General features: G+C 40.7%; 1 protein-coding gene across 7 annotated transcripts in view; it reads left to right on the forward strand.

Moving 5' to 3' along the window:
• Positions 1-12,568, forward strand: part of ZMYM4 (zinc finger MYM-type containing 4) — a 40,051-nt gene that overhangs the window by 19,479 nt on the left and 8,004 nt on the right. For 4 of the 7 annotated variants that reach the window (XM_051637957.1, XM_051637952.1, XM_051637956.1 and 1 more), the window contains 17 exons: positions 35-209; positions 318-530; positions 1,690-1,840; positions 2,479-2,594; positions 2,726-2,998; positions 3,488-3,638; positions 3,908-4,080; positions 4,379-4,526; positions 5,291-5,428; positions 5,721-5,758; positions 6,830-6,974; positions 7,858-7,976; positions 8,320-8,491; positions 9,508-9,561; positions 9,678-9,857; positions 10,395-10,489; positions 11,054-11,225. In XM_051637957.1, coding sequence (XP_051493917.1) covers positions 35-209; positions 318-530; positions 1,690-1,840; positions 2,479-2,594; positions 2,726-2,998; positions 3,488-3,638; positions 3,908-4,080; positions 4,379-4,526; positions 5,291-5,428; positions 5,721-5,758; positions 6,830-6,974; positions 7,858-7,976; positions 8,320-8,491; positions 9,508-9,561; positions 9,678-9,857; positions 10,395-10,489; positions 11,054-11,225 — 2,513 coding nt within the window. Of the gene's footprint in view, positions 1-34; positions 210-317; positions 531-1,689; positions 1,841-2,478; positions 2,595-2,725; positions 2,999-3,487; positions 3,639-3,907; positions 4,081-4,378; positions 4,527-5,290; positions 5,429-5,720; positions 5,759-6,829; positions 6,975-7,857; positions 7,977-8,319; positions 8,492-9,507; positions 9,562-9,677; positions 9,858-10,394; positions 10,490-11,053; positions 11,226-12,468; positions 12,565-12,568 lie in introns of all 7 variants that reach the window. The other 3 variants (XM_051637958.1, XM_051637955.1, XM_051637953.1) reach the window with 3 other exon arrangements.

A 12,568-nucleotide genomic window follows, 5' to 3' on the forward strand; every position in this document is an offset into this window, starting at 1 on the left:
ACCAACATTAATTCTTAATCTTTGTTTTCCACAGAGACATTCTAAATCCAAAGGATGTGATCACTGCCCAGTTTGACAATACAAGCTCCAGCAAGGATTTCTGCAGCCAGTCTTGTCTGTCTACATACGAGCAGAAAAGGAAACCTGTTATGACTATTCATACTAACAGCATTTCAACCAAGTGCAGCATGTGCCAGAAGAACGCGGTGGTAATTGCAAACTTCGTTTCCAGTTGAACTTCCTTTCGATCAGCACAACTTGCTGCCTCAGAGATGAGCGTACACTATTCTTGCTGTATGTTCTTTCTCTTCTCCCAGATTAGACACGAAGTGAATTACCAGAACGTGGTGCACAAGCTGTGCAGTGATGCCTGCTTCTCCAAGTTCCGCTCGGCCAACAACCTGACCATGAACTGCTGTGAGAACTGCGGGGGTTACTGCTACAGCGGCTCCGGCCAGTGCCACACGCTGCAGATAGAGGGGCACTCCAAGAAGTTCTGCAATGCAGCTTGTGTCACAGCCTACAAGAAGGTATATTTTGACAGAATATTAAAATCATAGAACAGAATCATAGAATCATTACAGTTGGAAAAGGCCTTCAAGGTCATCAACACCCCCGTGGCCACTAAACCATCTTACTCAGCACCACATCCACCTGTTTTTTGAACACCTCCAGGGATGGTGCCTCCCCCAGCTCCCTAGGCAGCCTGTTCCCAGACCTCACCACTCTTTCAGTGAAGAAAATTTTCCTTTTATTGTAAATGAGCCTCTTAAAGAGCTGAGCAGTTGAACCTTAATTAATTATAATACCTCAGTTATTTTTTACTGACTTATTTTAATGCAATTACTTGAGAAAAAACTGCCCTCTGATAAGATAGCATAACTTCATTTTGTGACTTGACTCTGCTGCCCCATTATTTGGGCCACTTAGGTCAAGAAAGGCCTAATGAATTAAAAAAAACAACAACTAGTAAAAGTATTTCATCCAGAAAATTACCTACAGCGTCAGTTGTCTTCTGAAACAAACCTGGAAATTAAATTAAATAATCTGGAAAAGAGAAGGATTGAATGCTGCTTTTGCATCTCACATCAAAACCTCATATCTGTTAGTCTTCTTGAAAATACAGTATGTTCAAAGATTGTAAGTCTTACCTGTTTTTTACTGATTTTTAAAAAACAATCAACTAATTTTTCAGATACATTCTGATAGTTTCTTGGGTTTTGTGGGTGAGAGGAACCTCCTTCTCTCCACTCCTTGTTTTCTCAACCGTTGAATGGGAGCACTACTTACATGCATAGCTGATGTATTAAAATTCATAAGCAAAATGTTGTTTCTCAGCAAAAACGTTGAAGTTGTCAGGTACAAGGTGCTCGATAGGTGCTAGTCCAGCACACAGCCTTGTTGGCACTTAGAGCCTTGACCCAACAGCCTGGTTACTGCTGAAACTGGCCAACCAAGGGTGCACCTACCTTGAGGCAGAGATGGCCCGAGCTCGGGTGGTCGGAGTGGGAACACAGCAGCAGAACTCAAACAGCCTCTCTGAATCATAGATAATACACCTGTAAAATAAGGGCTGTTTCAAGTGCACTGGCAGTCACTTCTAGACATGTTTTAGATGTTGGCAATTCGTTTCCAGGTGAATAAAAGTTCTGAGTTTCAAATGAATGACTGATTTCCGTGTTTCCACAGAAGTCAGCTAAAATTACACCTTGCACACTGTGTAAATCCTTGAGATCCTCAGCCGAGATGGTAGAGAGTACAAATAACTTGGGAAAAACTGAACTGTTTTGCTCTGTTAACTGCTTGTCAGCATACAGAGTAAAAATGGTTACTTCTGCAGGTAAGTTTATCCTTTTCCTTCATTATAAGCATAATTTCATGTCGTTCACATCCAAATTTCATGTGTCTTGAAAGTTAAGGCTTCCTTTTTGGAGAGGGTGGAAAGTGGCTTTCTTTTTTAAAGGGAGGTGCTGAGGTGGGAACATACGGACTTTTTACCATAGATAAACCTGACCGTACAGCCACTTCAGCTTTGTTTTTAGAGAGCTTAAATGTGACAATAAACATTAATCTATTTTCTGCTCTTGCAAGTGCAGCTGGTGGGTTTCCCAGCTGGCTAAATCCACTGCTGAGGACAAATGCCATGCCATGGCTGTGCCTGTTCTGCCCCTGCTCTCCAGGGTGATTAGCTTGGTCACCTCTGCCTAATGTTGCATTGAGCCAGGCAAACGCATTCTCAGCTATTTTTTCTTGTAAAATAGAAAAATGCTTACTGACATCCTAGGGATACTGGGAGATTAATTAAAGGATCTGAGAAACAACAGGCACCACAGCTGCAGTGTAGAAACTTTGTCTTGGGCTTCTGTGTGTACCTTGGCTTGTCATGCAGATTCTCTGTTTTTGTATGCACAGTGCAAAACTATCTGCAGTACAACCTGATGTTGCATAAATCACTTTTTCTTGTTGTTTCACCCTCAGGTGTTCAAGTTCAGTGCAACAGCTGTAAAATTTCAGCAAACCCTCAGTATCACTTGGCCATGTCAGACGGGAGCATACGCAATTTTTGCAGCTACAGCTGCGTGGTGGCTTTTCAGGTGTGGCATCTGAGATTTATTCTTGCCTGAATTTGTAGAAAAATAAAGTGATGGTGTAAATACCTGGGATGTTTGGGTAAAATAGGTAATACTGTCTAATAAAGTCTATTCCTCACTTTGCTTTCCTGCAGAATTTGTTCAACAAGCCTGCAGGAATGAACTCCTCAGTGGTTCCTCTGTCACAAGGTCAAGTCATTGTCAGCATTCCCTCGGGGGCAGCGGTGTCGGCAGGTGGCACCACCTCCACTGTGTCCCCAAGCTCCATGAGCACTTCAGCTGCAGCTGGTCTACAGAGGCTGGCTGCCCAGTCCCAGCAAGTCACTTTTGCCCGCCCTGTTGTAAAACTCAGGTGTCAGCACTGTAACAGATTGTTTGCAACCAAACCAGAGCTGCTTGACTACAAGGTAATAAAGATGGGGGCTTTTCGAGCTCATATTTCTCAACAGAAGCCCAAGAAGTTGTAGCTTCTGTGCAGTGGTCTCTCAATACTGCTCTGTTGCTTGCTAGTACCTGCTATGCAGGAATTTGGAACTGATTTTCCTATAATTTTATCCCTTATCAAAATTAATATGAGACTAGGTTTTCTATCTTAAAAATGGAAAAAAACCACTCCAAAAAACTCGCACCCTATGGTTGCGTGGTTAGGTAAGCACTTCCCTGATTCTTGATGCCAAAGATGGTAATTTGAATTCCAGGGCAAAGCACACTGGTGAGGGCTTCTGCAGAAATTCATGCTGTCCCTGTTATGAAGCTGAATGGGGAGATTTACTTGCTAGTGCTGGTTGTTGTTGGTTTCCAAGGGCATAAATATGCCCCTGGGGTTTTATTGACAATGAAAAGGTATTATCAGGGATGTGAAACATTAAAAACAAAACCTTCTGGCTGTGTTGCAGGGTAAAATGTTCCAGTTTTGTGGGAAGACCTGCTGTGATGAATATAAGAAGAGGAGCAGTGTGGTGGCAATGTGTGAATACTGCAAAGTGGAGAAAATTATCAAGGAGACAGTGCGGTTCTCAGGCGTAGATAAGTCATTCTGTAGTGAAGGTAAGAAAGGGCAAGAGACTGTCTTAGCCTCATCCAGTGACAAATGTTTTGCCTTAAAATTATTGGTGATGCTAAGGGAAACCTGATTGTTTTAAGTTAGAAAACCATTTTTTCAGTTTAGAAACACAGCACTTTGTTCACACTTCACATTTTAATGTTATGTTTCAACAAATTATTACAGACATAACGAAATGTAAGAACTAGAAGTGCAAATGTCATTTTGATATTAAAGGAGGCTTTTGTTTTCCTGCTCCTTTCTTGTCTTTTAGGTTGTAAACTGCTCTATAAACATGACTTGGCTAAACGCTGGGGAAAACACTGTAAAATGTGCAGCTACTGTTTACAGTCTGCCCCCAAACTGGTCCAGAATCACTTTGGGGGGAAAATGGAGGAATTTTGCTCAGAGGAGTGCATGTCTAAATTCACAGTATTGTTTTACCAGGTAAGCAATATTCTCACAGAGCATCCTCTAGAATGTAAAGATGTTAGTGAAAGAATTAGGAGCTATGCAGAGTACCTGTATTTGACTTCTCTGTCCATGGGATGTCTTAGATACATGTGAGAGATAATAAATCTTTCTTAACTTCTAAGTGGTAGTTTTTTTGTATAGAAAAAACCTTACACAGGGTTGTGGGAAGACAGATACTGACTGTTCTGCTGCTTTGTGTTACACTGCAAAAATGATGCACTCTTGCAGATTTCCTTACAAGTGTGTTTAATTTCTCCCTCTGTTTTCCTAGATGGCAAAGTGTGATGGTTGTAAGAGACAAGGTAAACTCAGTGAGTCCATGAAATGGCATGGGGAAATCAAGCATTTTTGCAATCTGCTTTGTATTCTGTTGTTCTGTAATCAGCAAATTTCTGACCCTTCACCCCCAAACAACACAGGTAAAACAGGCTGGGCATAGTACTGATTTTTGGTGTGCATGATAGTGATAGGAACATTTATTTGGAAACTCAATTCAGTGAACTTTTTGAGATGTATCTTCTACTGCGAGGCTTGCCCACTGCTGTGGGATGGGCTCAGTTTTAGATCTCTCTCTTACTTCAGACCATTTCCAGCTTCTGCAGGTATGAAATGACATGGCTTCATATACCAAATGTAGATTGTGATTTTAAAGAGGATGAGACAAAAGCACTTACTTTTCTATCTTTTTCATAAAACAAAGGCCCATTTTATTGAAGTAAAATGTACTGATGTGGGTTGAAGACATGTTAAATACCTAGCTTGTCTCCTGTACTTGATAAGATATATGCAGATACAGTACAATGTTAATGCTCATTTAATAAATCACTGGTGAAGTTAGTAGACTTTATGGTTGTAAAAACAGACAACCAGATATGAACTTAAAACAGCCAGCTCTCTGTAGTCTGTGGGACATGTGCTGCAGTGCACATGCTGTTACAGAGAGAAAGCTGCTTTGATACCCTGATGAACTGTTGAAATGTTTCAGTGACTGGAAAACAGGTTAAGTTTGTGAAGCCACCTCCTATTTAAAGGGAAATGCTGCAGTTTGACACCTGCATTCCCTTCTCATACAACAGGCTTTTTCATTTGGGGATAAATTTGAAGGGTGGATGTTGTTTCAGAAATGATGTTTTGTAAATTATCCTACAGCTTATTTTAGCTTTCTTCTCTTCACTCCATCCAGCAAACCTTTCTATGGCACCAGCTTCTTCCTCAGGCCCTCCTTTGAGAAAGGACTCAACTCCAGTCATTGCCAATGTGGTGTCCCTTGCAAGCACCCCTGCTGCCCAGCCCACTGTTAATTCCAACAATGTTTTACAGGGTAAGACTGCTGAACAGGATACCTGTATGTTTAAATCTCTGTTCCTGAACATCTGTATTTGTCCAGGGATCTTTTACAGTGAGGACAATAGGCAGTCCTTCATTATGCTTCACATCAGTCCAGGCAGTTACAGTTTTGTGCTTCATTTACGTAGGTAGAAATAATGACTTAAATATTGGTACATACACCAGGGAATGAGGTTTAATGGGAATTCTTTTTCTTGACCTTGACAGAGTATGAATACAGTCCATGATGATAAATACACAGGGTATTGTATGTTTCTTCTTCACAGGTGCAGTCCCTACTGTGACAGCAAAAATAATAGGAGATGTAAGTTTTACGAGAGACTTTTTCTCACTTTCGCCCAGATTGTATCAATAACAAGTAAAGTATCCAAGAATTCTGCACCGTCATTTTGTAACTGCTTTTCCGGGTTGTGATTGGGATTTGAAATTCATCCAGATGCTTTTAAAAAATTGATAGAACTTGTATGGTGTAAAAGTGGGGTGTGATGTGGAAAGAGCTGGCAGGGGAGGAGGGGGACCAGTGTGGACTGCCAGGGCTGGCAGGACCAAGCTCCTGCAGCTTACCTTGCCTTCCCCACTCCCTAGCAGTGTGGTAACAGGGCTGTGGGCAACCATTGTCACCACTTATCTGTGAATAGCTCCTGGAGTTCCTGGTCTTTGAGGCCAGGAACTCCTGGGCTCTTTGAGGTACATGGTACACATCTTGCAGCTCTTTTAAAACAGGAAGATTTTATTATGTATCTCTTCGGTTCTGGAACACTGACACCCTTGCTTTTTCTCAAGTGTCATTTATGGATTAGAGTATGAATTTTCCCTAATGAAACAGACCCTGTAATTTGAATGCGTGGCTGAAAATTACAGTTAGCAGGACATGAAATTAGTACAAGCATGAGTAAGTCAGTCTGTGTGTAATCACAAAGCGATACCAATACTGCCAACATTTGTGTTCATTTTTTGCTTCTTGTCTGTGGTTTTGCATCAGTTTACTTAGTTTTTTGGGTACCTGCATCAGTCAGGTTTTTAGTCATCAAAAGTATCTTAACATAACTCCTCTTTGTATCTTTGCCATCAGTAAGATTCCAAGTTCAAAAGTTTATAGAGATTCTTTGACTACAGAAACCAGATATTCTTGCAGATTTCTTCATTGCACTGTTAAAAAGAAAAACCCTGTAGTTTGATTAAAATAAATTGAGATGAAGACCAGAAAGCACCAAATACATTAGCAGGCTGTTTTTGCAGTAGTTTTTTAATGATAATTTTTATCAGTAAAGAGAGTTTTAAGTTGTTCAACCTCCCCTAGTAGAGAAAAAATACTAATCTTTTTAAATCCTTCAAACCAGTCCTGACTCTGCCCTCATTTGTATTTTTCCAACAGGCTAGTACTCAGACAGATGCCCTAAAGCTGCCACCATCACAACCACCCAGACTTCTAAAAAATAAAGCATTATTGTGCAAGCCTATCACACAGACTAAGGCCACCTCATGCAAACCTCACACACAAAACAAAGAATGCCAGACAGGTATGTATCGAATCTCTTACCCCTTCTGTGAAAGTCTGTATTGTAGTTGAGAGAGTAATGCATGATTAATGTAACAGAGAATATTTTCTAATATGTTTTAAAACCTTAAATAGTTTTCAGATTATCAGATGGTATTCCCCCAGTAGCAGTTTTCCTTACAGATGTAAAACATTTGCTATTCTTTGAAATCCTTAAAGCTTTGTTCTGATGAATCTTGAGATTTGCTTTAGCTCATCTTGAGCATTCTGTGATCATCTTAGCTGTGGAAAACTTAGTGCTATGGTTAAGTGAAATGCAAAAGGCTAGAGGGGTAACTTGTTCTCCTCAGGACAGAATCTGTGAGTTCTTAGCTCTCACAGCCAGAAGAGTAGACTCATTTAAAGAAAGTCCATTATTTCTCAAATATTGTTTCAAGTCTCTAATTATTAGATACAGATACTAAGAACCCCTGAAAATTAAGCCCATGTTTTTAAGATAATTTAATTAGATTCATATTTGCTCTAAGCTCCCTCTGTGGGCAGGAGGAAACAGAAGCACCTTAAAAGGCTATTATGTAGTCCAGGCTGTCACTGAGGAGAGGTGTCAACAGAAAGTGGGTATCTAGTTACTAGTGAGATAATTGCAATAACACACCATTTACCTGCATGTATTTAATAAATATTTCCACTCTTCCAGCATGTATGTGTATGGTCACAGTGCTGTTTATTTCCAAGCTGTCGTGTTGTTCCAGCAAGGCTAAAGTGAAAGATGACTGTGAGCCAAGATGCAGTGCTATGCACACTGCTTTACAAGTCAAAGTCCAAGCAGTTCTCATGGACATGGAGTGTACTGGATGATCATGTGGTTAAAAAAATTTTGGTTTGTTCTATTTTTGATACAACAGAAGAAGAAGAAGTTCAACCCCGAATCGTTGTGGTACCTGTTCCTGTCCCAGTGTTTGTGCCAGTCCCCCTTCACCTCTACACACAGTACACACCAGTTCCTCTCGGGATGCCAGTACCTGTAAGTTGAACTTCAGTTCACTAGAGAACTGATTTGCAGCCTTTTCTGAACAGGACATGGAGCAGTGTCACTGGGTTTTGTGGCTGGTCATGCCGGTGCCATTCCCTGTCCTTGAAGCCATTTCTTTCTGTTTTGCATCATGTTTGGTTAAGCATCATCACACAAAACCACTGATTCCTAGGGTTTTTGCAGAAATGAGCAAGTTGTCCAGTCTGTAGTTATTTTAAAATTAAGCTTAGTAGTGCTAAAATATATGTAAGATTAAATTACAGGAATCTCCCTGGGTATTTTCTGTTTCACTTCACCCCCAAATAAGCTCAAATATTTCCTACATGTTCCATAGGTACCGGTTCCCATGTTCTTCCCAACTACCCTGGATAATGCTGATAAGATAATTGAAACTATTCAGGATATCAAGGAAAGGATTCCCACAAATCCATTTGAAGCTGACCTCCTTCAGATGGCAGAAATGATTGCAGAAGATGAGGACAAAGATAAAACACACTCTCATGGTGGTACGTGGTGTTTTTGAAAAGGAAACTGAAGGCAGTGAGATGGAGATCCTCTCATCACAGGAAATAGGTAGAGGGGTAGATGTAGGGCGTATCCTGGCTGCTTCCCAGGTATGTGTGGCATGTTAAATGGTCCTGTTGCCTTACCAACGTTTGTTTTCCACAATGAAAGTGTTCAGGCAGCTGGAGTGCCAACCTAGACAGGACTATAATGCTTATGTTGTGTCTTGGCAGTTCTGATGACTTACTCTTTTATAATGAGGAGGCCCTTTGGGAACTCAGCTGACCTGTGTGTTTGGAGATCATTTTACCACTGTGTGCAATATTCTATTCTTTGTTTTGAAAACATGTTTTCTTTTAAGATTAATTTACTCTTCCTCCATAGTTCCCAGCTTGAGTCCTGGTTATACTTGTACCTTTCTGAAGCTTTTGTGATTTCACTGAGTTTTATCAGTCCACATTCAGTAGAGCTGTGCTCAGCATAGACCCTAGGTTAGATCCTGAGCACTGACAGTGGGTTAAATGTCTTTCCATTCTCTTCCCTGATCCGAGGTGCTGATTTGACTGTTGTTGACAGTAACACATTGCTAGAGGTAGTAATCTCCATAGCAGTGCATCATGCATTAGCAGAAGAAAGAGTCAATAAGACACAGCAGCTGCTTTACAAGATTGTTTTCCTATCAGGCTTTTTATGGTAGATATTTACAAGGTGATGCAGGTTAGGACATGCTGAGTAGTGATCAACCAATATAACAGAGGTGGAACAATACATGAACTACAGATGACTCAAATAACAAACATCTAGAAAACCAAACATAGGTTAGTTCTGTGGTTCTGTTTCTCCTGTAGCAGCATGGCCTAGGTAGAAAACTGTTAGGATGACTCTAGTGGAGGAGATGATGGATCATGTGTGGTAATGTTAAGGCCTAATACATTTTTTGTTGGTGTTCAAACTATTTTGTATTGGTTATGTAAGCTGTCAGCCATTTGTAGATACAGATTTCTTTCTTTTTCAAAAGGATCTCAAACATCTGAGCACGAGCTCTTCCTGGACCCCAAGATATTTGAGAAAGGTCAGTTGGATTTTTTAGCAAATGGGCCTTGATCCTGGTGTATCTTTTCTGGCAAACTCCTCTTTCTGTCTGTCCTTCCCATTAGCACATGGTGTATCTGATCACTCTCATTACAGACCAGGGCAGCACTTACAGTGGAGATCTGGAATCAGAAGCAGTGTCCACCCCGCACAGCTGGGAGGATGAGCTGAATCACTATGCCTTACGATCAAACCCCCTGCCAGAGCCTGACCCAGAGCTGAAGCAATTCTCCAAAGGTGATGTGGAGCAGGACCTGGAGGCAGATTTTCCATCAGGTCTGTATAATGGGAAGAAAAATGCATTTTTGTCATTTGGAAAAGTGAGCACAAGTTCCTGCATAGGCATTGTACCAGCAGCCTGCTGGGAAGGGAGTGGGTTTTCATTTAGTAAAACTGGGTGTTTGAAGATGCAGTAATTTATCAGCTCCACTAATAAATTACTATTTTAAAAATACTATTGCTGTCATTAAAGACAACATTCTACAGAACCCCTGACAGGAGTAGCAGGTAGTCTTGCTTGACTCCTCTGAATTTATCTCTTCTGTGTCCCTGGGTATGATCCATGTGAGCGGTGCAGTGTAAGTTTGCCTGCAGAAGTGCACCCACTGCTGGGAGGGCTTTTTTCCTCTGCTGAGAATTTACTTTGTTTATACAGAAAGTAGATTTATTGCCTAACTATTTAAAGGCAAAGCACTTCTGAATATACAGGTGTGATTGCCAACTGTAAGGTATTCCATAATAATCTAAGTGACGCTTCTACCTGGGCTGTTAAATCATATTATTAAACTTTTAATGGTGTTGATTTGACTTCAGACTCATTTGACCCTCTCAGTAAAGGACTGGGTTTGCATTCACGTTCACGATCGAGACGGAGACACAGGGATGGTTTCCCTCAGCCAAAGAGACGGGTAAGAACCTCTGGGACACCAGTCCCTTGCATTGGAAGAAATAACATGATGTGCATCCTTCTTAGAAGGCAAAAACCACTGCTCCAGGGTGAAAAGGAGAAGTCAGTTTAACTGTGCTGTATATTTTTTCCTGCCCTGCTATATGAGATAAGATTTTCTTTCCTCCCACCCTCTGCAACCCGATAGAAAAAGAACATTTGTTCTTTTTCAGTGCAGAACATTTTTCACAGGTGTATCATTTCAAGGAACTCCAAAAGAGATGTCTTTTAAGTAGTTTTATAGGAAAGAATCTCATAGTCTCAGGAAATAATTTTTTAGCTAAAGAGGAATATATTTCTGTGCATATTTATCACAGCAAGAATTACCATCTTTTATGGCAGTTGTTCTGTAAAATTTGGATAATATTTGTCCACATATTAAATATATATATATGTATATGTCCACTCAGATTCTGTCATGATCATGTCAGCATCATGTTCTTTTTGTGTGAGGATCAAGTTAATCATCCAGAGATGAAGAGCTTAGGAAATGTTTCTTTGTGTGGGTTTGTTTGTCTGCCTGTAGGGACGGAAGAAGTCTGTGGTTTCTGTAGAGCCTCGGAGTCTGATGCAGGGCTCCTACCCAGGCTGCTCTGTTTCTGGGATGGCCCTGAAGTATATGTATGGGGTAAATGCCTGGAAAAACTGGGTCCAATGGAAAAACGCACAGGAAGAACAAGGGGACCTGAAGTTTTCAGGTAATTTTTTCTGTCTCAGTGGAAACAGAAAGACTTAGTTAAAGAGCACTTGGTGTGTATGTTGTTCAGATAAAAATTAGGATTAGGTATTACTGAGTTTTAAAATACCTCTGAGTGGAGAAAAGACTTCATCAAATGCTGTCTTATGTCTTGCATGCGTTTAAAAATCATAGTTACTACCTTCTTAATTGATCTGCTACATAATAAAACAAGCTCTAAAATAACACATTTATTTTATGGCATTAGTAACGTTAGTCTTGTAATCTCCACGTTGTGTTTATTTGCATGTGGTAATGCTTCATTTGCAGAAGAGATGTTTTGTGCAGCTGCAGAGCCTTCACTGAGCTGTTTTCAGGCCATAATTCTAAGTTGACAGCACCAACTTGGCCCCATCTTTTTCATCTGTAGTTAAGGCATTCACGGAGGTTTTTGTTTGTCAGCATAACTATTCACTGTAAAATTGTGTGCTACAGCATTAAAATCTTAACACCTTATTCCTTCCAAAATTCATTCCATTCTGTGTTGCCTGAAGCTGACTTTAAAAGGCATGAATTGTTCCTTGTGTCGTATTAGGGTGATAGACAATAATGACAATATAAATATCACTTGATTGCTTTTCTAACTATGGTTTTGTTTTGTTTTGTTTTACAAAAGCACAGCAGTCCTGGGATTTGACATTGCCCAATTCCCCTTCTCCCTGGCCTCAAATCTGTCTTACATGTTTGCACTGAGAATTTTGTGTGAAAATTTTCAGAGTCAAGCAGAGAATTTAAGTTAAGAATGTAGCTGAGTTTTTTGGTGATGATGGAGGAAAGAACAAACCATATCAAATACTTCTGAAATGTAAAGGACTAAGCATGGCAGGGCTTATGTAAGAAAGATTCCAAGGGAAAAAATTCTGGTTAGAGCAAGATCTGCGTCTTCCTCTCTTATTTGGAATTTTTTTGCCATTACATGAGAACAGCTGGTTTTGTTCCCAGAAGAAAAGTCATCACATGGGCTCCTGTGTTTTTTTCTTGTGTCTAAGGAAGCAAACACTGCAGTGAGTGCCAGGAAACTTTGTCCACCCCCATCCCTCCCCAAAAGGTTTCCTGTGGACTCCCCAGCAGTCACTCTGTGCAGTGTGGAGCAGCCAGGACAGGTGGTTTCATCACAGACCCTCTGATCCAGGTCTCCTTGCTCTGCATCCCTTTCTGTGCCCCGTGCATGGCCCTTTGAACTCCTCATCTCCTCTCCCTTTAAGGAGTCAAATATGCAGCACTCAACACAAGGTCAGAACGATTACAAAATACTCCAGATGTATCTCTGGCTCATGACTCCCCCAGGTCCAGCTGGGGAGGTGA

This window comes from Apus apus, chromosome 21 (assembly GCF_020740795.1).
Source record: "Apus apus isolate bApuApu2 chromosome 21, bApuApu2.pri.cur, whole genome shotgun sequence".
NCBI lineage: Eukaryota > Metazoa > Chordata > Aves > Apodiformes > Apodidae > Apus > Apus apus.